Source organism: Vanessa tameamea, chromosome 6 (genome assembly GCF_037043105.1).
Source record: "Vanessa tameamea isolate UH-Manoa-2023 chromosome 6, ilVanTame1 primary haplotype, whole genome shotgun sequence".
Lineage (NCBI taxonomy): Eukaryota > Metazoa > Arthropoda > Insecta > Lepidoptera > Nymphalidae > Vanessa > Vanessa tameamea.
The window spans coordinates 10,210,417-10,236,988 of record NC_087314.1 but is presented as its reverse complement, the minus strand read 5'-3'; the positions used below and the strand labels follow the sequence as shown (position 1 = coordinate 10,236,988).

Sequence of the window (26,572 nt, the reverse complement as noted above, 5' to 3'; positions counted from 1 at the left end):
ATACATGTGCGGGCGGCGAGCGGTCGGCCACGGGCCGACCCGAGAGAGCTGGCGGCGGAGATGCTGCTGATGCTCCCGCTTGATGCCGATATGGACTGACTGAGGGCGGAACTCGGCCTAGTCAGATATAACAAGACGAATTATCTTATGTATTCACTTCATAAACACAAAGTAAACTAAACTTCACAAATAAAAATAATAATCGGATGAATACAGTAAAGCATAAATAATGATTTTAAGCACAATAAGTACCTAATACATTAATTGATTGTGGCCAATAATAAAAATTATATATAATATAATAATATATAAAACTGAGTGATGTTTAAAGCTATGTATAATAAACAGTTCGACACGGGTCATCATCGTAGCAAAGAGTCACAAAACCTAAAACCTAAACTAGCATTACAAATACTACTAAATATTTGAACCTGGGGGGAGGGTGGCTGAGGCCACTGGCGACGCACTGACTCTGTTTCCACGCGGCCCGGTTGCTGGCTCGCCGCGCCGAACTGTCTACAAACATACATGCGTTAAGGTACCGCTTAGTTTAATCACAACAACGACAACAACAACGACATGCAACAAATAACAAAATGCATAAGCATAGATAAACTATTATTATGAGTGTAATTGTATTATATAAGTTAAAAATATGACATATTATGTTGATCTGCATTGATAGTTATTGGTCATGGTACTGTATTAGTGGGAATTAAAAACAACTTCAACGTGATCGTGAAATTGAACATGAGAATTTGTGTTATGTTTATTTTGTCATTCTTCGGTTGAATGCAAAAAAAAATATTGTCAATTGAAGTACTACAAAGAAGTGTAAGAAAAAAAGCAGCCGAATAAGACATTTAGAATCGATAATAGAATGAAAAACATTAATAGTGATATATTTTTTTAAGTTTAAATAAAATATCAAATATCGAAGCTAATTTATAAAAAAAGATGAAAAAAGCAGTGACACGGACGACGACATTACCTGAACGTTTCGGAGGTGGCCAAATCTGCAAGAGGCATTGGAGGACGTGAATCGGACGCTGATAGTCCATCTCCGCTGGTGGTTGTGATTGGAGCATTAGAGGTGGGGCCATCGCCACTGCCAAATGCTGAGGTGACATTTTATTGCGGTCCTGGGCAGCCACTACCAAGGCCAAATGGTCAAGAAGGAAGACCAAGGTAGCGCGAGCCGCACGAGGCAGACATTCAACTATAGATGCCATTAAACGAGCATTGCCTTCTTTGTCATCTGGGAGACATACACCTGCGAAGAAACTATTTGATCAGAATGTATTCCCAAATTTGCAGTATTAATCTCTAAATAAACATATTATAGATTTTCGAGCATACAAAATTATTATTATTATTGTTACAATAGAATGGAATACATTGTATTAAAGGGCAAATCCACGCGGAACTGCAACAAACTTTTTAAAAATGCAGGTAGATAACGAACCTAAAGCATCCAAGGTCATTTGATATAAGCATCGACTAAACAGTGGCTGGGGCAGCTCCGTTAAATAATCCTTCAATACGCCAGTGATAACATTGATATCAGGAACTGAGTCTGGAGTCAGTTCTACACCACGAGCGTTGCGCTCAAAAGCTTCTCTCAATATACGTTTTTTGTTTGCGGAACCGCACAGTCGATAGAGACCTGTAATCAGCGTTATTACATTTTGTGTATAAAGGATTTACAGATATTTTTGAGGGAGTATATAGTATGAATTAAATATTACACAAATCATTTGGTAATAAAACTAGTTTTTGTAACAAATATTATTCTTATATAAATTTTAAACGCCATGAGACAAAAATCATACCTATAATATCCAAGCCACGTCTCTCTATCTCTTCCACGCACCGTCTCACGACTAACGGCACTGGTGGTGCATGTGGTGGTCGTAGTTCCCGTGCCACCACCGTCTCCAGCTCTGCACCGAACAGTGGCGGTGGTGCTAGACGTGGTGCAGCAGGCCGGCGCCGAAACAGCTCGTGTGGCTCCGTATGACGGACCCGCATATAGAGAGTACCCCGGGGCTCCATCTAGTAAAATAAATTGATGTAATACAAAAATAATGTAACTTATTTTTTCAATAAAGACATATTTTCTTGTTAAAATCTGATTTAAACAAAAACATATATAACTAAAATACATAAAGGTTATCTTACTTTTATCGCAAGTTGGTGAGATGGAGAACGAGTTAGTAAATCTGGCAGTGTGACAGCTCCTCGGAAGCACAACTTGTGCCTGTGTTGTGGATCCCAGGAGTATACCAATACATCAAGCTGACGGTTGTCAACAAGTTCTAACTCGAATGACTCGTCCCAATCAAATTGAAGCTCACCAGTTCGTACCTAAAAAATGTTATTATATTTGTTGTATTATCAATCTGCATAAATCCAATTATCCAATTTTATATCAATTAATTTATTAAAATAAACAACAATTCATTTCAACTTGTGTAGTATAAATAACATACCACTGTACGTGCTTTATGAACGCGATCGCACTCTAATACACAATACAGATCCCGGGGTGCTACTGGAGGTTGTGGTGGTGCGAGAGGTCCAGATGGCGGTGATCCAGGTGAAGATCCAGATGGTGCTGGACGCAACCCTCGACCAGCGAGCAGGTGAACCCATAGCATTCCAGATACACCTCCAGATATACGTGATAATCCAGTCATTGATGTAGAAAGGCCTCCTGTACCTGGTTTGTCTACTTTATATTTTAGGAACTCTGTAAAAACAGTTATAATTATATGCATATATTTTTACTTAATTAGACATTATTGTAATAGCTTAATTCATATCATAATTTTATCACCATTAGGATTGATATCTAGATGGCGCTGATGCCTTGAGCCTGGTGTCGGTACAGGGCTGGGATTAGGGCAGCTAAATTTAGACCCCAATTCGAGCAATTGTCTGACGCGTCGAGCTGATGGTGATCCACCGGCTGTAGGGCCAAGCTGCTGGGATGAAAGTGAGCGCGCTGGTAAGTGGCGAGGTCTTTCGATACGACGTGCGGCCAGACCGAGTGATGAACCAAAGCGGCTGCCACTTTCCATCTGTAATTTGGATTTGAAATAGGTTACAGCTCCATTTCGATTATTATGTTCCTTTGTATATATCTTTTTTTTTTATTTTATATTAAATAACTTTTAAGTCATATCAGAAGTTTAAAGGTAGTGAAATTAAAGCAACATTCTGATATGACTGATTGATTACCCTTGATCAATCATTTTATATCCCTTAGTGTATCAATTATTATAGAGCCGAGATGGCCCATTGGTTAGAACGCGTGCATCTTAACCGATGATTGCGGATTCAAGCCCAGGCAAGCACCACTGAATTTTCTTGTGTTTATGTGAGGAAACCTGCATGTGTCTAATTTCAAAGAAATTCTGCCATATGTGTATCCACCAATCCGCATTGGAGCAGCGTGGTGGAATATGCTCCAAACCTTCTCCTCAAAAGGAGAGAAGTTCTTAGCCCAGCAGTGGGAAATTTACAGGCTGTTAATGTTGTATCAATTATAATAATAACAACTACTTATAAAAAGTAGCTTCTGCATAAATTAAGAACTAAGAATTCTTAGGCACATAAAACTTCAATACTTATAATACTGTTATATCTGCGTGATGGTGATTTACAATTATTCGATTGTGGCACATTGAAATAATTCTAATCCTGTATTATAACGATCTTTAACAAATCTTATGTTAATCTTTAACAGACGAAATACTGTTACCAGTAGAGAGGGTGTGGTCCAAATAAGTATTACTTTAATTATAATATCATTATTATCTTACATTTTTAAGAGCATCATGTATGTTTTCAGCGGAGTAGTGAGTAGGTAGTCTTGGACGAAGCGTTTCATACAGCGCGCTTGTAGATGGGGCCCGAGATAACCAAGCACGATATTCATCAGAAGTGAACACTGAGGGAGAAGAAGGCAATCGACCTGCACATAATATTTGAAACATCGAAATTTTGAGAGAAAAATAAACGAAAACAACTCAACATTGATCAATGAGAAAATACATACTTTGTCAGTAATAATTCACTTTTTTATAAAAATAATAATAATTTAATTCTTTTGAAATCATCACTACTGCCAATAACGTATTTATTTTAACATGGCAAAAGCAAAAATAAATACATACATAGCTTATTCCATAATCGATTAAAAACAAAAACTGTTTTCAAAATGAAAAATAACGGTACATACACTTATAAAATTGGAAATAATATAAAAACAGTTCAATCAATAAAAGTACCTCTGGAAGAGCGTAAGTCTAATCTCGAAGATAAAGGTTCAGGTTCATCTTGAAGAACGCTTCCTGCACGTCTTGACAGACCCAATCTAATTAAAAAATACAGATAATTATTTTTTAAAATTAATATGCATATATTAATTGTCTTAATATTGAACCTCACCGTTGACCGGTTCCTCTAACGTCTCTCGGTAATGAGTTGAACTTCGATCCAATGTCTCTTCCCAGAGTACTACTTCTGTACCCACTTAATCCAGAATAATATGGAGTTCTTGTTGGAGCAGTAGCTTCTGTATCAGATGAGTAATCCAAACTGCGATTTCTTCTAGTAGTTCCAAATTTACTCCCATAAGATGGTAGTCCCAATCCTGTAGTTCCATAACCTGCTCCAAGAGTTGAGCTCAATCCAGTTCCCGATAATCCAGTCCCCAGTCCTGAACCTGTCAAGCCTGAACCTACCAAGCTAGAACCTGTTAAACCACTTAGGCCAGTGGATGATAATCCAGACGGTAGACCAGGTCCTCCTAAGCCAGTTCCTCCTAGACCAGTACCTGTAAGACTAGACGGTAGACCAGTGCCAGTCATGCCCACACCACCATAACGCTGTCCATATCTAGACAAACTGGAAGCTGTAAAAATAAAATCAAATTATGTTTGTGTATTATTTCTCAACTAACAAGCAAAGTATTCTATTATTTCAATAACAATACCAGGACCCGCAGCAGATGCCTTCAAACTTGATCGAAGTAACGAATGACGTCCGAAATCAGAATGTGTTTCCGCCCTTGGTAGCTGTTGTTCAGATCCTGATCGCGGCACTCTGCCTCCGAAACGAGTACTATAATTCAAATATATTTGCAATATTATAATAATCGTAATTTCTATATTTATATTACACCATCCAAAGTTAAATGATAGTAAATTTGATATATACCTTCCACTTTCGGGATAGAAAGAATGTACTTTTTCTGCTAGACTCTCTAATGTATTTGGATACGATCGTTCATATGGAACAAAGTGTGTTGCAGATGACTTCGGCTGTTCCGTTATAACGGGTGGCGGCGGACGATAACTGTTGACAATAAATATACAATAACATAACAAATATATTTTAAAATGGCTATAATTTGCATTCACACTCTCAATCGTTTATCTCCATGAAAGCTTTATCATAAGAAAATAAGTTACCTCCACGTAGAGTGATCAGATGGTGGTCGTGAATTATAATAAAGATCTAACGGAGTCGAATCAGGTGACAATGCTCCGAGCTGCATACGACTTCGCTCCTCTCTACCATCACCAACAGGTCGCACAGCACTTCCGGGCACTCCCGTTGAACGCAGAGTACCATGTCTAAATGATGAGGCAATTAATTGAACCCGTTACAGATAATTTTAAATATTTTGTCTAGAATAAAGCAAATGACTTAAATTTGTAAAAACAATAGTTTAATGGCCCCAAAACAGTGTTCAATCTAGATTCTTAGTACTAGTTACTACTTATTAACTGATCATCACTGATTATAAAAGTAAGTGAATTTACAATATAATTTTGTTTATTTAAGTCGACATAAACATAATAGCATCACCTTTTTACTCCGTCGATTCATAATTGTGTAAGTTATAATATTCATTACATTAATATATTATAGTTTTAAAAAGTAATTTACTGTGAGTAAAGTCCGTCGACCCTGTCTCGATCTCTGTCGTCATCATCCCGGCAGTCACGTTTCAACACCACTACCGGTGGTGGTTTGTGCTCAGGGCGCGGTAACGATGGCGATCCAGGACCTGATTTTCCTGGGAATAATACATAAAATTGATGTTTTACGCGTAATTTGAAACTTTCTTTCGTTGCATTGTAGGTTTTTAATTTAATTATTGTTAATAGCTGTATGTATGTATAATGTAATGTGCAATATACCTTTTCTCTGTCTAGTACACAGCAACAGACGCCGTGGTATTGACATAATAATCACTACATCGTCTAGTGACATTCGCCTGACATCAACTAAGTTGACGGCCAGGATTTCATCCCCAACCTTCAGGCACCCACTATTATAAACTGCTGATTCCAAAGCTATTCTGGATATAAATACTCCATCTGTCCTTGCACCGCCATCTCCTTCTCTAATGTAAAGGCCCAAGGTTTGACCAGGGCGCTTGACGATCTCCACTAGTTGAACTATGTGGCGTGCGTCCTACAAAAATATCATGTTTACAAAAATATTGCTGCATAGATTATAACACAGATTATTCTATAAATATAACATATTTCCGTATCATTTTACAATTATGCTATTTGGACAAATTTAGAAAACTCGCTCGGGTGGTGCATTTTAAAACGTTCTGTCATTACTCTTGAAAAGATATAAATAATGTTTCTTTTTTCCACACACTCACTACTATGATTACTTATTCTATTTAAGTAAAACATAAGTTGAAATTGATCCCATAGTTTATCAAATAATTATATAAATATAAAAGATATTTATTAACACTATCTATCTAAATCTCGTTTTTATACTCCATAATATGACAAAATATTTGAGCACCTCCGATGTAGTTTGATAGTGAAATGTACGTTAAAAGTAACCAATTGATTCAGTAAAAGGTATATTCGACACAAGTGACAAATATTTAAATGATCGTGGTCGAGCGATTTGGCCATTTGTCCTAAACATTCTCCGCTATGCAATGCAAAGCACAAATAGACGCAATCGTCGAAACGACCGCAGAATGCAGCAGGACTCCCACAATGCATAGCGAGGGACAAGAACTGAGAGTGCACATCCCAACAATGCTAGTCTAGATTGCGTTCGCATTCCCACCGATCTAGGCCAGGAACAATAGGGCTGTCTGGAGTGAGCTCTTCAACGTTCTGCTCGGTTACGAGCTGAGTATTCAGGTCAATGGAGCAGGCAAAATTACCTGTTTTAAAACGAAATTAAATGGTAATCCAGAATATTTAAATATCGATGAATAATTTACCCTACAAAGGATATTAACTTGACGTCACTGTGATGTGAGCAGAACGTTGGACTACCTTTGGAAATAACACCATACATTCTCAAAGTCAAATATGTGGTTACAATCGATAATAACTTCTCAAGAGATACATCAAATATATAAATGTTTAGGCACATACTTGTAGAGAAAAGAACTTCTTAGCGGCTTCTATATTATTTCTGCCAACTTGTCTCAATTCAAGAATCCGTACTATCATCTCACCGCGTCGCTCCACTGCCTGTAAAATATTAAATAACATTAATATAAACTCGAGCAACATGAGATTTATAAAACAAATACTAGATACCAGTTTATTGAATAAATTTCATATAACTTGCTACGCGAGCAAAATACGTAACGGTGAAGGAAAAACGGGAGGAAAATCAATACGAAATAGAAATTCTAATCTTGAGAAGTCTGAGCCATCGTTTAAGGAGCAAATATACGTAATACGTATAATATATGTGTTATAAATACCTCGAGCGCCGCGGCCGTAGTGGCGTCGTGATCATTTTCAACCATTTCAATTTGCCTGAATATTTCATTGCTGACACCCGATACCTGAAATAGTTCATTGAACCTGATGATCGATAGATAAATAGATACGATTTATCGAACTCTACGCATATAAAAGTAATACAGGAGTACTTATCGCAATTAGCGATATATTTTTTTTGTAAAGGTTTTTATATTCATATTCCGTACTGCTACGATCACAATATTTTAATTATATGATTTACTTTCATAACTAGCGATAATAAATCAATTTTATTAAATCTTAGCTGGTGTTATATCTTTTACATAGGTTACTACCCCTACTTAATTACTCGTCCAAGCGGACCTATTAGAATATCTTATTTCATAGATGAATTATTTTTATATTAAAAAGAAAAAAAAACCGAAATGTAGAAAGAGGGGCATAAAAGTATTCAAACCTTTCTAAAGTCCGGCTGCAGCACGCAGGGCGGCGCATGATTGGCGCGCGAAGGCTGCGCCGGGCCGGGCGGCGCGCGGCCAGGCGAAGCCGTCAGGTCCGGCGCCGCGCGGCCATTCTCCTATTACAAAGCAAACATAGTCGTTTTAAGCAAAGATCTATTAGCCGATATGTAAACATTATCGCTTTTTGTTTAATATCAAAGCACTCAACAAACAGGAAAATCCTCGTACAATACATAACTAATGTGGAATAAAAAATATTTTTGCATGATTAGGATAGTATTTTTTAATTTCACTTTATGTTGATACAGAGGATAGAACGAAATATAATACAGAAAACAGAAACACAACGTAAAAGAGACAATTTAGACAAAACAAAGCTGGCCACTGAAAGCTACCGGCCAAACAAAAAAATCAGAAGCGCTCACGACATATGGAAAGCGTTTGTGATTTTTATTTTATTTTTTTCATATGCAAAATTAAAATACCACGTGTAGTGTAGTTATATTCAACAATTATAAGATCCTTCATTAATATTTTAATTGCTAACGGCGGAAACGCGCTCAGGTCGACAGCGCACTTCATTATTTTAGTTTCATTTATATCTCTTTATTCTAGTTCACTATTCGTTGCGAGATGCATGTAAATCGAAAACACAATGAACGCATGAAAGGATCGTTTTCCAGAACCGTGGCCCGAAACTGGGTTAAAGTTCAGAGATTAATTTTCATTACTTTCTTTTTCGTTTCCCTTCCCAATCGAAACCGTTATCACAATTAATATATATATTTTTATTTATCTAGTCCAAGATTTTTAAAAATGATCAAAACTAATATATTCATTAAATACATCATTAGAATTAAAATCAATCAAAAGAGTCCGCCGAAAAATAATTAATTAAAATAATTAATAATAAATTTATATACAAATGAATGCTTAATAAACTAGACATTATTAACGCAAAACAATTTTGTATATTCCCAACCCGTTAAGATCGTGTATCTGTGGAACATTATTCGGCGGTCGATCGAGGGAGGCGGGCGGTCCCTGACCTACTTCTCTCTCGTACGCACGAGGTCACTGTACTGCAGCTGCAAGATCCCGAATGCCGCAGAGGTGACTGGACGATCTCGAGCCACCGAGTGCTTTTATCTACCGACGCTCTACTTTCGTTAACTTATTGTTAAAATGCTTAAAGACACAAATATTCACAAAGATTATAGACATTTAAAAAATTAACACGAAATGCGAATAAATAAATATAACTACTTTTCTAAATAAAAGAAAATATCTATTGTTCTTTTTTTAAAAAGAAAATTAAAGTGAGTACAGAATTAAATTTGATGCAGGATTATAACGCATTATTTTTAAATAAGATCAAAATCGAATTGAAATCAACATCTTTACGCTAACACGATTATGTTACGTTGTATTTAACGTCACGACAAAATATTCCTTATGACGCACTCTGAAATTCGTTCTAATTTCGAATTATGTTATATAAACTTGTATATTGAATACAAGTTATGTATTTCAAAAATAGAATACATACTTTTCAATGACCTATATACCTACATATATTATGATTAGATAAACGATAATTTTAAAATCATTTATGTATTTCTAGTTCTAGTAATTTTCTTTCTGTTCTATTTTAAATTTGGAAGCAATTATTGTTAAATTATCCATTGTTTGAGTGTAACATAAAACATAATCTATACTACGGCTAATATTAACTTGACATTTAACTAATTTGGTATCAGTAGTACTACTATTTATAAAGTTAGATCCAGTTAGTGTCAGACTCTCTAAATAAAGCAAGTTTTAGGTGAACTTTGGACTAAATTATACAATCAGACCAAATCTATTATCGGATGGCTAAAAATATCTTCTGACCAGATCTATCGTTTAGCTTTAGTTTTAGTCTAGTTCTAGAATTTCAACACTGCTTAAAACCATTGTTATTGGGTGAGACGAAAACCTTTCGTTAAAATTCAAGGATCATTTAATAAAAATGTATATCTATCTCATTTTCACTACATTACTTTCATACATAACTCTAAATTTGTGACACTTTCTCTCTCTCTCTCTCTCCCTTTCACAAATGGGTCGATTATACTTACAAAGATATCGTTCCAAATTTAATTTTCAATTATTTTATCTAAAATTAAGTCGTTCCATAAATCTTGCTTACCAATGAAAAATACGAATAAATTACTTACTCCAAGACAATCTGTAGCAAACAATGGACATCAATAATGCTATAATTTGAAAATGCAAAGTCATGATTCGTATCGGTATTGTTGAATTATTCCGTCCGAGAACAAAAAGAGGGTAACTGAAAAATGCGATTTCCTTACCATCAGACGTGACATTTCACCCACTTTCCCAACAATTACATACACGGCAGAACCACTCTTTACCTGCGTCTAGGACATTCCTAAACGCTACATTATATTTCATTGTAAAATACTTTCTATCCCAACTGAATAAGATCTATATTAGATTGAGTAATAATAATTAATATCTAGATGGAATCCACGTAGTGATCATTATAATGGCTAGGGTGAAGAATAATAAGCTGTCAAGCATCATATGATATTTCCATTTTATTAGCATTAACACCATTTTTTAAAGATTGTCATTGTACTGGTTTTGTACGAATAAAATGTGATATGATTGATCAATAAATAAGTTAAGTCAGACTTCTATTAGTTCTATTATTTGTTAAAGCAGTAATAGTTTCAAAATTATGTTATCCATTTAACAGTAATGTGCATGCCATTATAGTATTTAAAGTATACGGCGTAAAGGTCATAATTCAAATACAAATTTACAAGCTATCATTTGTTAGTATGATTTATGTACAGTAAAATAAACCAGCGCTATTTGCGGACCTTCAAAGAAATATATATCATTATACACTCCCACTATAATTTCTGTTAACTGTAAGCGATTTAAAAGAAACCAGTATAATTTACTTTCAGGTTGAATTAAGAAAAAAAAAAATTTTTTTTTCTTTTATAATTAGAATTAATTGATTTTATATATAGGTAATCAGCTTAAAATTATAAATGTGGTGCTAAAAAAGTTACATCGGTGTATGAAATCGGTAAGAAATTAACAAGGCGTTCAAATTAAAAATACACGAGACAATTCAAGACAGGGCTGTTAAAAAGACGCTCCGAGCCCGAATCGATGAGCGGCGTACGCCTGATCGATACGCCGTACTACTTGCCTGAATGGATTGCGCGCGCCGCCCGCCTTACGTAATGCGCAGCTAGCACCTGTTGCATTACTACCCAGTTATAACCCTGCTATACTAAAAAACCCCGCCCATCCACTACGACGTTTATTTAACACTCGCTCCGAATTTAGGCGGGTAACCAGTGTCAATGCACCGCGGCAACCTTCGGCGCTGCACTCAAGGGTGCATAGTAGTGGCTAGTGGAGGCATGATAATGATCTTCGTTACTGGTATTGAAAGGTCTATAATGAGGCATTTTTATTGATGTATGACATGATTTTAGTGTATGCTTTTAGACATCGTGATACTAGTATTAATATTGTACATTTCTTATCTATATTAAAATCAAGCTTATATTTAACAGATAATTAATTCCATAAATAGTGTTTAAAGTATGTTTTATTTGGCTTTTACTTATTGATTGCGGAATATTATAAAATATATACAATATAATATTTTAACCTCCAGATTCATCAGCGCTCATTATTCGCACGTAACATAATATTATACGATAAACCACATCGAAATAGCGTGATGGAATAATCTCTAAACGTTTTCCAGCTTTAGCCTAGAATTGGTATATTTACTTGTTTTTTACGTAACATAGACCTGATGGTAAGTGGTCACCACTACCCTTATTGATGCCGTAAGAATTTTAACGATTGCTTACATCGCGAGTGCTCCACCAACCTTGGGAACTGAAATGTGATGTCCCTTGGGTCTGCAGTTATACCGACTCATTCACCTTTCAAACCAGAACACAACAATCCGAAGTAATGCTGCTTTCCAGTAGAATATATGACGTGTGGGTGGTACCTAACCAGACAGGATTGTACATATCACTACCGTAAAGTGAAATGAAAAAATCATTATAATTAAATTATTTCCGCCAAGTTCGCCTTAACGCGTAACAGAAGGGTTGGTTATTTTCATGCCAAGAGAATTAGAATTGCGACCCAAGAGTAAAATATCACCAGCGTTCTTGCATCATTTCACGCGCCATTTTAGAAGTATTTTTCATAAAATATGATCGAATTAAGGCTTTTAGTGAAATTACATACTAACATAGCAAATCGAGATACATTGTCTTCTTCAAGGGCATTAGATACATAGTTATACAATAATACCGTGAGTATGTAATCACGCTATCACAATTACCGTTCAAAAGGGAATAATAACAGTATTTTGTTCTATCTAAGTTCAGCTATTTATCTATTTGTTTTTTTATCAAAAGATGGTCAAGAGATGTACCTCAAAATGAACTTCTCATAGCTGTTTCAACTATAACACAATCGTACATAGGGTCTTAAATATGATTACTTATTTTAAATATTTTAATTGTAAAATTTTAAAGTAAATAAATCGTTAAAGAACGTTTGTGTTAAGGATATTATAAAACTAATGATTTTTTGAATGCAATGATCACTTCCAGGCTATATATATATAAATCTTATTGTAATTTACAATTCTTAATTTGAAATGAAAAAAAAAACCTCCCTGAATTTCTTTCATTGGTTCTTCTAGCACGTTTTACGCTTCTATATTAAATACTTATTTTGATCTTGACTCTTCTTTAATGTCTTATTGTACCCATTTAGTTATGTATGTTGACCAGTCTCAACGGAGAGTAGGTAACTACCCAAAGAATATAGTGGTGCATCACTTGATACAAATGCATATACTCTCTCATTGTTAAATGGAATAACAATCCGACACGATCGAAAAGAAATCAAGCGCTAAGCTTTCGGCTTTTGGCCATTTTTTGGCACGAGAATACTGCCAAATACCAAAATTCCAAATGTTACTGATAGAAATTCGAACCTCTTTATTGTTCATGATCGCCAGCCGAATTCACTGCCTACTAGAACCAAGGCAGTCAAATAAAGAAAAACGCTATTATACGTGCATGTAAGGTAAGTAATATAAAATTAATTCAACTGAATTTAAAATAATATTAACCACATTAAATATAACATCGTACTTTTCGTTTTCTCTAAAAAGTGACGCAACGCAAGAAATTCTCTTAAGACGTCTCACGTCTTTCAATGGTCTTTACTCGGGTACTTGTGTATGTTGCACAGTTGTATAGCGTGTGTATGAAATTATACGAAGGGGAACGAAGCCTCGTCAAGGCTACACCGTCTAGACGTGTGGCTCTAAGTCATTATTACTACATCTGCTGCATACATTTTATATTGACGACGAAATTGAAAACGGTAAAGACAAATAGATAAGTGAGCTATATTTGCGAACTCCTACGGCTATCATTTCGATCTACGCTTTGAAGATGTCTTGTTTACGATCATATCATACACAAAGCGCCCTTTGATTCAAAGTTCCAGCGTTTTTCGTGTAATGAAAATCGACATTATGCAACATATCCAATACTACCCAACAGAATAAAGTCAACTTTAGGAAACAATTTTGTAACTGGTAACCTCAGATTATAAAACAAAAGAGCCCGAGGCACATTATATTAGAGAATACAAATTCCCGTTAGTGAGAAGCGACTCGTCTGACGTTACTTACGTCTTTATATACGTTAATAATAAATAATCATTAAACTTAAAATGACAGCTCTTTTGTCGTTTCGAACTACCGAGACTGTATTTTAATCTGAACAGGTAACTATATACATACTTAAGTACATGGAATACCAAAAAGAGAATAGAGGAATGTCATAGCTGTATGCTGTTTACTTCAAAATACTGTAATATAATAAAGATTAGATTTGATAATGTCTATATATTACTTAACTTTTTTCATTTTAATATTCATACAACTCTCAACATCGTAGCAAAAGGTATGAATTTTCATTAACTCCAATCAATAACCAATACATCGGGTCATTTTAATATTAAAGATAACATAGCTGTCGTGTTCCACTTTTACTGAATAATTTGAAAAGATCATTTATTCAATGTAGGAGTGAAATGATGAAAAAGCAAAATGAATGGAGATTCCTTGACACAATAAACAAGGTTCCAGCCGTCTAGACAGGCGCCGGCACTAACCATTAGATGGCATCTGACACGCTGACGTACTGGATTGTCCTTCAATAAAGAACTTTTGAAGCGTAATCTGTTCTTTGGGTGACTTTGTACCCTATATTCATATATTCATTTATTATATTTATTACCTACTGTAAAACTACCACTCTTCATCCCCCCGTTATTTAATGTCATCCCATAATTTTTTTTTATTACATTGTTGTTTGTGACACAGATTCTACCATCGTAAATTGTAAAAGACATAGTTCGTTATCTTTTTGGGTACAACCATCAACTATTTTTATTCAATTTACGTTTAACCTATTTCTATTACAAGCTCATTCAATCGCGGCTATTTCTCGCGTCGAGTCTTTTATAAAACCAAAAACGTATTTTACAATATTGTCATCATTGACTCGATAGATCGATTATATGCAACTAGCTGTTACCCGCGGCTTCGCTCGCGTAGAATATGAATATATTAACAAATTAACTTAAAATATTACGTTAATGTAAGACCTCTTTGTGAACCACATTGGTGTGTATTACAGCCCTTAGGGTAGAATATCCAGAAACGCTTAAATGCGAATCAATTCATTTTTAATCGGTAGCCCAAAAATAAAATTTCTAGCTTCTAACTTCAAAATGACGGACTTCCAGACTATCTTATGCACGAAATGTCTACCCAATTTCTCTCCTTAGGCGTAAAATATTCAAAAACGCATAAATGCGAATCAACTCATTTTTAATCGACAGCCCAAAAAAAAATTCATGCTTACTTCAAAAATGACGGACTTCCAGACTTATCTATATACGAAATGTCACCTCTATTTCCCTGCTTAGGCGTAAAATATCCGGAATCGTTTAAATAGGTATCAACTCATTTTTAAACGGTATCCTAAAAATAAAATTTCTAGTTTCTAACTTCAAAAATGACGGACTTCCAGACTAACCTGAATAAAAACTCATTTTTAATCAGTGGTACAAAAATAAAGATTCGTGTTTTTAACTTAATAAATGACTGACTCCCATAAAATCTTTCAACCCTTATTTCACCCTCTCAGTGGTAGATTATCTAGAAACGCTTAAATATGTATATAGTCATTTTTAATCAGTATCCCAAAAATAAAGTTTCATGTTTCTAATTTAAAAAATAACGGACTTCCATACAAACGTTCAACCCTTATTTCACCCCTTTAGGGGTAGAATTTCCAAAATTCGCTCCTTAGTGGGTGTCATAATATGTTAGTTTATAAGTGTACAAAAAAGTTTTATGCTTCTATTTCTAAAAATAACAATACTTTCAACAAATTACAACTTTTCATCCCCCTTTTCAACCCTTTACAGCCCTTTTTTTCAAATAAAAAGTAGCCTATGTCCTTTCTCAGGCTCTAGACTATTTCTGTACCAAATTTTATTAAAATCGGTCCAGTAGTTTTGGCGTGAAAGCGAGACAGACAGACAGACAGACAGACAGAGTTACTTTCGCATTTATAATATTAATATGGATAATATGGATTAAAGATTAAATAGTTAATACACAACTTAGACTCAAATTTGCGCAATTCATACTGCACGTCAAACGTCGTTTCTTACATAGAACACTACCTTTTATATATATATTTATTATCTAGGCGTAACATCATCTGATATTAAATCATAATTACATCAGTGTAATCTATTACAATTCAATGTAATTATATCACTTTTGATGTCGCGTTATAATATCAATATTCTTATTTTTAACTAGCAGAAAAATCAATGATTAATTTTATTTCTAAGTTTGTATAAAATCTTTTAAGAATTAATGTTATTTTTACAATATATTAAATGGTAGTGTTTCAATAAAACTTCTTAATAAAATTCAATAAAATTATATAATATTATATTCACGATTGCGTGAATACATCGAATTTCCGTAGTAACTTGTCATCTTATGGCATGTTACGCTTTTCAAAGTAATTCGAGTGTAAAGCTTTTAGGAAGGTATGTTAGTTTCGGTTATACTAACATTAATTTTAGGTCAATGTCAAGGTAACACGTTACCTTTGGTAAACAGGAAAATGGAGACGCTTATATAGACAATTCATGAAGGTACAGATTATATTATGGTGGCAAGATCTCATACATTTATAAAGCTTATTTTGTTTGATTGATCTTTATTTCTAAACAGCACTTTGTTGGTATAGTTGCATATTTTATTCTTATGAGGCAATTAAAACCGTAATCCTATCCCATGGCTAGTGTTAGAATGGACGTCCGTATCAGTTATAAAAAAAAATTGACAAACTTAAAATTAGAATCTTAAATTTTAAAGAATGGAACTCTTTTACGTAATGACTAGTTTTCGATCGAGCCTTCGCTAGCGTTATTAGGTTGGTGACCTTATGTACCCTAAGGCTTTCTGTGTTTCGTCAGGGGTTGGTATGGAATATATAGTATACACGCATTTATAATATTGGTAACGATTATAAAAATTGTAACATAATCAGCTTGCCAAGCTAATTCGAAGCTTACCTACCCTTTCATTAAATCCGCTAAAGTGCAAGTTGAAATTTTGTACGAAAACTCGGAGCAGGGTTGACCTGACCTGTAACTTTGTCTGGGCTTCATATAGGCTTCATATAACAGTTTTAGTTTTTTTTTTATGTTATAGGTGGCACACGAGCAGGAGGCTCATCTGATGGAAAGTGATTACCACCGCCCATGGACATCTGCAACACCGGGGGGCTTGCAGGTGCGTTGCCGGCCTTTCAGGATGGACTGCGCTCTTTTCTTGAAGGTTCTCAAGTCTTATCGGTTCGGAATAACCGCCGGCGAAAGCTGGTTCCACAGAGTGGTTGTGCGAGGCAGAAAATGTCTTAAAAATCGCGCTGTTGTGGATTTTCGGACATTTAGGTGGTGCGGGTGATATTTGGAATTTTGACAAGATGTCCGAAGGTGAAATTCAGCAGCCGGGATTAATCCGAACAATTCCTCGGAACATTCCCCGTGAAAAATTCTGTAGAAGATGCAGAGCGATCCAAAGAATCAAGCAGATCGGAAATGGCTTGATCGTCCATAATTCGAGCCATTCTACGTTGGATACGGTCAAATGGAAGGAGCTGGTACTGGGGAGTTCCTGCCCAGAGGTGAGAGCAGTATTCCATGTTAGGGCGAATTTGCGCCTTGTATAGTCTTAGACGATGGGCCGACGTGAAATACTGTCTTGCCTTGCTGAGCACACCGAACTTTTTTGATGCCATTTTGGTTTTGCCTTCCAATTGACCGCGGAACCGAACGAGGCTCGAAATATCTACGCCAATTATTCCGATACTAGCTGTTACGGCTAACGGAATGTTCTTGAATCGTGGAGATACGTCAAATGGTGTTTTATATTATATTATATTTTTTATTTCATATATGTAGGTAGACTATCAAATGAGCCACCCGATGGTAAGTGGAACTGTAATATTAAACATACCCTACATCGTCAATGCACCACTAACGTTGGGAATTAAGATGTTATGTCCCTTGCGCCTTGCACTGGCTCAGTCACACTTAACACCGAAACAAAACAACACTTTGTGTTGCTGTTTGGTTGGTAGTGCCTAACCAGAAAAGCTTGCACGTAGTCCAAGCAACGAGTAATTTTATTTAAATTAATAAACTATAACTTTATACATTTGTAGGCAATCGTAAATATCTCATACACAATTAATGTATGAGGGGGTAACGATGCCATACACTGTAGCATCCTGCTTTGCCAGCCGAATATTCTATCATTCGGTAGGTTTCAATCGGATGCAGTAAATGTGTTTAATATAGGAGATTTAAATAGGATCAGAGCCAATCTATTCGATTACAGTAACTCTATTTTATACTTTAGAATACAGACGAACGAGCTTATATACCATCTGCTCAACTCAAGGCATAGACACTGGTAATGTAGGAAAAAGAACCACCTTCAATACTCTCGTAACTAAAAATCTAATATCACCCTTTTACTTGAGTATTAACCATCTGTTGTAAAATATTATTGTTTTTTTTCAAAATAAAACAAACGACAATTGAACGCAAAATCTGTTCAAAAACAATATATAAATTTGAAGTCGGTTATTAGAAACACTCTAGATCTATGAATAGTATAATATTTTTTAATAGAAAATTTTGAAATACTATTTTAACTACAGTTTTATTGCCTGGCATGCAAAAGGAATGGAACGTTTTGGTATTTATTATATAATTAACTTTAAAGCAAGTTATGACTTTAGAGCTGATATAAACTGTTATAGCGGCATGAAACGGCTAGGTACAGTGCTGGCTGCCGGCCTAGCCTAGGTTGTTTTCTAAAGTAGCAGAGGTAATGTAGGTTACATTAGAGTTGAGATAAGCACTCGCTTTACCTACTCATTAGAGAGAACGCTTTGCTGTGTGAACTTTTTGTTTTACATTTGAAAATAAAAATGAACGAGATTCTTCTATTTTATGTAAAACTAGCGAAGGGTACAATGACTCTTTAATTTTGTAAACCATTATCCGATACGAGTCGCCTGCTGCCTATTGTGCGTGGATGATGCTATGCTATAAACTTCACGCGTCCATAACAACTGTATGAATTTTTAACTCATCTGGATTCGTGAACGCATAGAATATGAACAAAAATAATTCGTCTTTATACAAATTCGCGTGGTAAAATTTTCGTTTTAACCATGAAATGTTTTTATTTGCAACGGGTGGGCGGACTGGCAAAAGGGCCGCCTGATAATTGATCACCACCACATTGGCGCTGTAATAAATTTTAACCATCCCTTATATAATCAATGCATCACCAATATTGGACCTAACAAGTGATGTATTTTGTGTCTGTAATTATACTGGCTTACTCATCCTTCAAACTTGCTATACTAAATAATACTGTTTAATGGTAAAATAAGTGATTTGGGGTATTACCTACCCAGAGGGGCTTGCACGGATCCCTAATACCAATTCTCGTCCACACTGAGTGATATTATTTTAACTAATGGAGTCTAAACATATATAGGACAATCAATATCATGCCTAACGATCTATTTACCTACACTGGGCACATAAAAGTGTGCGATTCTCATACATAAGTGGTATGCACTTATATATTATGATATGTTGTATGTAATATATCTGTGTGTAATAATCTATTCTAGAACTTCTACTACTAGGTAAAAGTAAATGGTCATTTGTTAGCAGAAACCGCTTAAAATTGTTTTGATATTTGCTTTGATAAGGATTTATGAAATGAAACAAAGTTCTTTGCAAAGTCGTAATTGTATTTTTCATCGTAAAACAAACATAAAATACCCTCGCTATAATATTAACGAAGCAAAAACTACCTCGTTATAATATTAATAATAGATTACTACAAACATATGTCTACATCTTTGAATTGTTATGATTTAATTTGATTTCACGTCAATTAATAAGATTATTTGCTGTTATTTAATAGGATTTTGTACAAATTTGTAATTAGTACAAATTTTGTTGTAAGTATATTGTATGGTATTGTATTGCACATTATTCAGGAGATGAGCGAATATGTTTTAAGTTACGTAATTTTAATAAGTAAAATTATTTCCTCTTTACATTTGAAATACGAATCGAAATATTTCGGCCTCGGGTCTCACGCTCAAATTGCTCTGCCAAATAACGTTAGGCGTTCGAGAAACTACCTCGACGAAGTTTCTAATACGATGCATACATTCGATCAATATCTGATCTCTAACATATGCGTAGAGTACAGATACAATTCCATTTATGAAACTATTTTGGACATGTACCTAAATTTTAAAAATATAATCTGTTAATCTGGAACATCTCACTGTTATGCGTAGAGCTACAAAAGCAGCTTGTTTCTAATTATAATTTCAAATACAATTTTGGATAATTATCTTAATTGTTAAGATGATTAGTTCTTAATCAAACGTATACCCTAACTTTTATCTTTACAAATATGTAATACAGAATCACCATAGACTATGACCTCAAAATTAGCAGATTCTGGACTTTCCAAATATAAAAACCTATAAAATACCTATAATACCTAGGAGGATGCTTTTCTTGTAAAGATCAGTAATTGAAGTTGAAAAATAATAACTTGATAATAACATAACTCTAAATATGCTGTACAATGTAAGCAAATTATAATTTTAAATGTATTTAAAATTCTACATCACGATTAAAAAAACATTAAAATATTTATATTGTATACATTCTACGAACTTTACAATTTCAAACTAATAACTTTATTCTGGGAATACCACATAAGTTACACATCTAAAACCGTGTGAGTCAGCGAGCAGCAATCGCAATTTCGCATTGTTTCTAGTTAAGAGATGAGTCAACCCTTTATGCAGGTTTGATTGAAAAATAATTTTCAAAGTATAATTAAAATGTGCATAGTATAAGCATCACTTTGTGACAAAGTTTATTTTTATAGCCTTCAATATCATATCAATACAACTTGTATGTTTTGTATTGTTCTCGATTTTACGCAAACGCTTTGTGCAAGCCTGTCTGGGTAGGTTCACACTCATCTGATATTCAACCGCCAAACAGCAGTACTGTTATTGTGTTCCGGTTCAAAGGATGACTGAGCCAATGTAATTACAGGCACAAGGGACATAACATCTTAGTTCCTAAGGTTGCTGACACATTGGTGATTTAAGGAATGGTTAATATTTCTTACAGCTTCATTATCTATGGGCGGTGGTGACAACATACCATCAGGTGGCCTATTTGCTTGTCCGCCTACCTATACCATAAAAAATGTACTCTCTCCTTGTTTAAATTTACGTATCATATAATGTTTGTAAAATACGAAAAATTATACGTAGTAGTATTTACTTTTACATAGTCTGCATGTATAGAGGCAGGTCAGATCTTTACAAAAACAGAACAAAGCTCAGTATAGGCGCAATTCTTAAAAACAGTTAGCTATTTATTAACCTATATTTTACTACCACGATATTTTTTAAATGAAAATGAAAAATGTTACGAATATCTTGGCAATATTGATTTTGTAGTTCACAATTTGAATTTTAACATACTCGTGGAAATTAACAATAATAATTTATTTGTTATATAATGATACAAACAAAAAGGTTACTTGCATAATTCTTATTCCGTAATGTAAGTTATTATATGTATATAACTTGTTTTCATATATAAAAGCGTCTGCAGTACCTCTAGATGTCGTATGAAGAAATATACAGAAGACATTAAATCGTTTTAGAGCGCTATAACAACTACTATTAGGCCCAAGACTTTACGGTCAAAATCCTGCAACAAAAACCGGAGAATATTTACGTGTGAGCTTGCCACGACCCAGATTGAGGTAGAGTTAGTCGGATCCCATACAAAAGTCATTTTAGAAATACATAAAAAAATAATACGTTAAATTTAGTTGATTATCTATATCCAAAAAACACTCAGCGTAACTAGCATCGTCCCTATTATTTAAAAATATTCATATTTACTCGTGGTACTGAATGGTACGTTTACATTTATTTTATTTCTCCTTTTGAGTCTAATGTAACGACGATCGTAGCTTGAGCTTTCTTTATCCAAAGTCAAATCTATTCGTCGAAAGTTTCAAGCATAAATTAATCTTATGGCGATATGAATGGCTTTATGTTGCGTGATTATGATTATTGTATTACTACAAATGGTTATTGTAAAATACATATCAGAAAAAGTCACAAATTGGAGTACTATGGTTAATTATTCTTGATTAATGAAACTTACTTCCTATAATAAAAATGTACAGAACGTAATAAAAGTACTTAATACGATCATTCATAAATCCTTAAGATAAATCCAAGGTACCGAATATTCTACTTCGTAGTTATGCAATCCATAACTATGTATAGAAGCAATACTTACATACAACGACATTAGTTGTTTTTTTTTTCTTAACAAAACATAATTTAAAAAGAAATGATAAATTACATATATTCTATCATATATATCTTGATGAAGAATATTACATGTCTTACAAGTTACGAACTAAAGTCATATCGCATTTAAGGCGGTCGCCAAAAAGCACTGGGTGCGTCACGTGACCGCCATTAAGAACTTCATACATTAATATTAGACTTAAGGTATTTCCTACCGGAAACGAGAAAGCCGCTACTTTTAAAGAGCTTTTCAAACGATTGAAAATTATTTCCTTAAATAATAAATGAAAATATAAAATTGAAGATTTTTTTAGCAGATTTATGTAAGTATAATTTAATCAATAATGTTTATTGAAGTGCCACTTGAATGAATATATTTGTTTTAATAGTTTATTGAAATAGTAACAATTAATGTCAAACGTGCAAATAGATTGTATAATATCTAAATTTAAAACCTCAGTATACAAATAGTAAAAAGATAGGTGCTGTATTTTTAAAATTAAATTCCCATTTGCAAATGTTAATGTTCAATGCATTACGTTAGTGCGGTTTGAATAACGAACCTACACGTTTGGTTTCTGACACCACCTCGAAATCGTATTCAAATGGATAAATTTTTCAAAGATAGATATATTTTAATAAAATGATAAATAAAGCAAACTCTATGTGTATAAAATTAATTGTATTTGATTATTTTATTTAATTGGTTGAACCTCGTTCATCTACACTCCAAATACCACGTAAATGTACATTTAATATAATCTTGAAAATTACGATTCAAAAGTGCATGTCTGTTACATACTAGTCTATTGGAGTAAAGTATGTTTTGAATTTCTCTGTATTCATTTAAAAGGTCTATAATCATATAATTAGTATATATCAAAAACTAAATTGATTCCGTCGTTAGTTTAGCGGCTACATTTAAAGATCCGGAGATGTAATATTCAAAACTCAGGTTGAGCAAATAAAAATATTGTTGGGTTTTTCTGTTGAAAAATTCTGGAGGCTGGAAGTTGCAATTTTGTACAATCACTTGCCTCGGAAAACACGTAAAGTCATTGGTCCTGCGCCTAAACTCTTTCAATTCGTGTCGGTTTTGCCGTCCTAACGAATTATGAGACTACGGAAATAATTGTACCTGCATTTGCGCACACATTAGTATAGTTAAATGTGTCCTGCATAGTTAGCCAAGGGAGACCCCATTGATTTCGGCCGCTATGGCCGAAGTCGGACTACATCATAGACTAAATCTATACGATAGAGATGATCCTGTTTAATTCAGTAGCGGCTTACCTTTTTAATGTTTAACGGGGTGATTTGTAAATCAATACTCTGTTTTGTCTTTCTATGCGAAAGTTAAATCAATGAAAATGAGATAAATTACTGTTTAACTATACACAACCATAAACAACGTTCATAAGTGAGGCCGCTTACGCAATGCTAAAAAGCATTTCGTAAGTAGCTCGAAGTAAAATCTTTATTTCTAACTGTGATGAAAATTTTCTAACTCCCCGATCTCCTAATAACTTCCTGTCAATCTCTGACATCCTCTCGGAAAATGGTTGTTCAAACAGATTTGCGATGCAAAATCAACTTAATTGTGTAGTAAATAAAGTACTATTTGTGTTGTAGGCTGTCGTAGCTCATTAGGGCCGCCTACAGCGTCGGTTCGAGACGTCAGCCCCGCCTACTTAAAGTTTCCTTGCCTTAATGAAAATCGCTGGTCCACGTCCAAAACACTTTTAATCGATTTTAAATTGACAGTGAGGAAAATATTTAAGCATCACATGACTGTAAAATTGTGACTACACAAAATTTAAATTTAAAACCTGCGTGTTGTCAATATATGTTGGTGACAAGAAAATATAATATTTGCCTAAATTGTTAACAAAAAATGATACTACATTTTCTTATTTTTAGTGATTCTAAAGAATAATAAATAGATAACGTACCATTACGAATATCATCAAATATACATATCCATGGGAAATGCAAGGATTATGCATATTTAAGTTTATTTTTTTATTTAATGACAGGACAGGCAAATGAGCACTTTAAATTTAACTATATAAACATTGGTATTGTAAGAAATATCGACCATTTCGGCCATCATTGTCTTTATTCTAAAATAAAACTTACTAAGCCTTTATAAGAAAAACAAATATTGTACAAATCAAATTTTACATAAATTTTTAAGCAATCTATTAATGCTTTTAATTATACTGATATATGTTTATTATTATATTTGAAATAGTTATTAAAATTGTTATTTAGAAAGAAGTTATGTTTATATTAAATTATTGCTTCCAATACAAAGTTGAGTTCGTTTTAGATCTCAATTTTTAATTTTAGTGTAAACATCGATATATAATACGTATTTTATTATTGTAGTATAATCATTCGTTCTCTGTAATAGGAATGATAAATCATGCTGGCGTAGGGCGCCATAAAATTATTACGTAATTACAGGATAAACGAAACGCTGACATTTAGCGCTGTCATCTTCCTTATAAACTCTTAGTCCTTATAAAATTGACCTCGAGACGCGTATTTATGTAACTTATTATATATATATTGAATAATTAATATTTTTATACTTTTTTAAAAATAATCTCGACAAGTAATAATAAAATATAATTATAAATACGAACTAAACGTAGTTATAGTCATAATTAAATAATAAGATTTTTCACAAAATTTAATATTAAATAAAGTCAAATTTTAGTCAAATTTCTTTATTCAATATAGAAACTAAATTTCTTTATACACTTATTTATAGTCAAAGTAACTACTAATTACAGTTCGAAAAAGAAGCAAATCATACCTTAAAATATCTGACTACAGAAACTCAGACATAACCTATACAAATGAATATGTAGTCAGAGATATCTATCTCTTACATGGTCATAATTTCCAAAGATTTATCGAATATTTGCAAATTAAAAACTTGCTTCAAATATGAACACTCCTTTCACCATAAAACATCAAAGCTCTCCTTTATTAACATATTGTTTTATTATTATACTTTTTTATTTCTATATTATTAAAGACTTTTAAAGATTTCAAAAATCATAAACTTTGTAATAACTTGCCATATTTTTCATTCCATATTAACATACAATCTTGTACAAATATTATACTACAACAAAATAAACAGGATTGCCATTGCTTTACCAAAAAAATGACTAAATGTTGACTTTATGTAGATATCTATTATAGCCATTAAATGAAAATAATGATACAGTAAACTATAATTTTTTGATAGACTGAAAATAAACAACGCAAGCTAGTTTTATCTAAGCTCGAGTGACGACAGGCCGCAAAGACCACAGAAAAGTTAATTAGTTCTTGCATAAAATACGAATACACTTACATAATTAGAAGAATATTCATTATTTTTTTACATGAATACAAATTTTATAATTATATTTACAAGTAGAGTTAAATCAGAAAAGAGACACGAAAAACGTTTCAACTTGGAAACGAGATATTAAAAGATATTTCCGACTTAAGTGTTTATCTTCCGTTATGAGGGTAGAAGGAAAAATGATTGACGTCAGTTTGAATTTTTAAATACTCTTCAAAGCGATGTTTTGAGATTTTCCATTACCAGGATTGAGATGCAAATGCATTAATAATAATCTGAAGTTGAAACGAATTTTTAAAGAATTTCATCTTGTTCACTAAATATTTATTCAGTGATCCATTATTATTACAACCTATTATTTTTTTAAGGTGAAAAATGCGCCTACAAAGTGTGCACAGACATATTACGAGCTTTATTTGTGTTTTTTATTTATCTCGTAAGAGACGGTGTTGGAAAATATCGTAAGTATACCTGTGTGTATCTACCATAAGTGTTTTCAGAAAGCTACAATAAAGCAGTGTGGTGAATAAGTTTATCATCAAAGAGGGGAGGTTTTTGTACAGCTATGAGACATTTACAGACTGTGAGAGAGAGAAAAAACATTAAGTTCTGTTTAAAAATAAATTGAAACGAATGTCTAATAAAACTGGTTATATTTGTAAGATAAATATTAATAGTTAAATTAAATATTCAAATCAGTTACAGAATGTTAATTTCACAAAGTGACACACCCAAAGCTCCAACGCTTGATAAAAGCTGAACAGGTACAGCCTACGTACACAGCGAGATAAAACAAAACGCTCTTCTTAGTATAGACGCACA

The 26,572-nt window shown here is 33.6% G+C and overlaps 1 protein-coding gene across 3 annotated transcripts in view; it reads right to left on the bottom strand.

Annotated features, from left to right (window-relative positions):
- Window positions 1–26,572, bottom strand: part of LOC113403274 (rho GTPase-activating protein 100F) — a 40,111-nt gene that overhangs the window by 3,362 nt on the left and 10,177 nt on the right. The window contains exons 2-20 of one of the 3 annotated variants that reach the window (XM_064215156.1): window positions 8,236–8,355; window positions 7,778–7,861; window positions 7,440–7,538; window positions 6,216–6,492; window positions 5,962–6,091; window positions 5,481–5,645; window positions 5,227–5,364; window positions 5,003–5,130; window positions 4,456–4,921; window positions 4,296–4,381; window positions 3,828–3,979; window positions 2,840–3,083; window positions 2,493–2,752; window positions 2,182–2,367; window positions 1,833–2,055; window positions 1,466–1,666; window positions 992–1,273; window positions 432–512; window positions 5–117 (exon numbers count right to left, since the gene is read on the bottom strand). In XM_064215156.1, coding sequence (XP_064071226.1) covers window positions 5–117; window positions 432–512; window positions 992–1,273; window positions 1,466–1,666; window positions 1,833–2,055; window positions 2,182–2,367; window positions 2,493–2,752; window positions 2,840–3,083; window positions 3,828–3,979; window positions 4,296–4,381; window positions 4,456–4,921; window positions 5,003–5,130; window positions 5,227–5,364; window positions 5,481–5,645; window positions 5,962–6,091; window positions 6,216–6,492; window positions 7,440–7,538; window positions 7,778–7,861; window positions 8,236–8,355 — 3,435 coding nt within the window. Of the gene's footprint in view, window positions 1–4; window positions 118–431; window positions 517–991; window positions 1,274–1,465; window positions 1,667–1,832; window positions 2,056–2,181; window positions 2,368–2,492; window positions 2,753–2,839; window positions 3,084–3,827; window positions 3,980–4,295; window positions 4,382–4,455; window positions 4,922–5,002; window positions 5,131–5,226; window positions 5,365–5,480; window positions 5,646–5,961; window positions 6,092–6,215; window positions 6,493–7,439; window positions 7,539–7,777; window positions 7,862–8,235; window positions 8,356–26,572 lie in introns of all 3 variants that reach the window. The other 2 variants (XM_064215157.1, XM_064215158.1) reach the window with 2 other exon arrangements.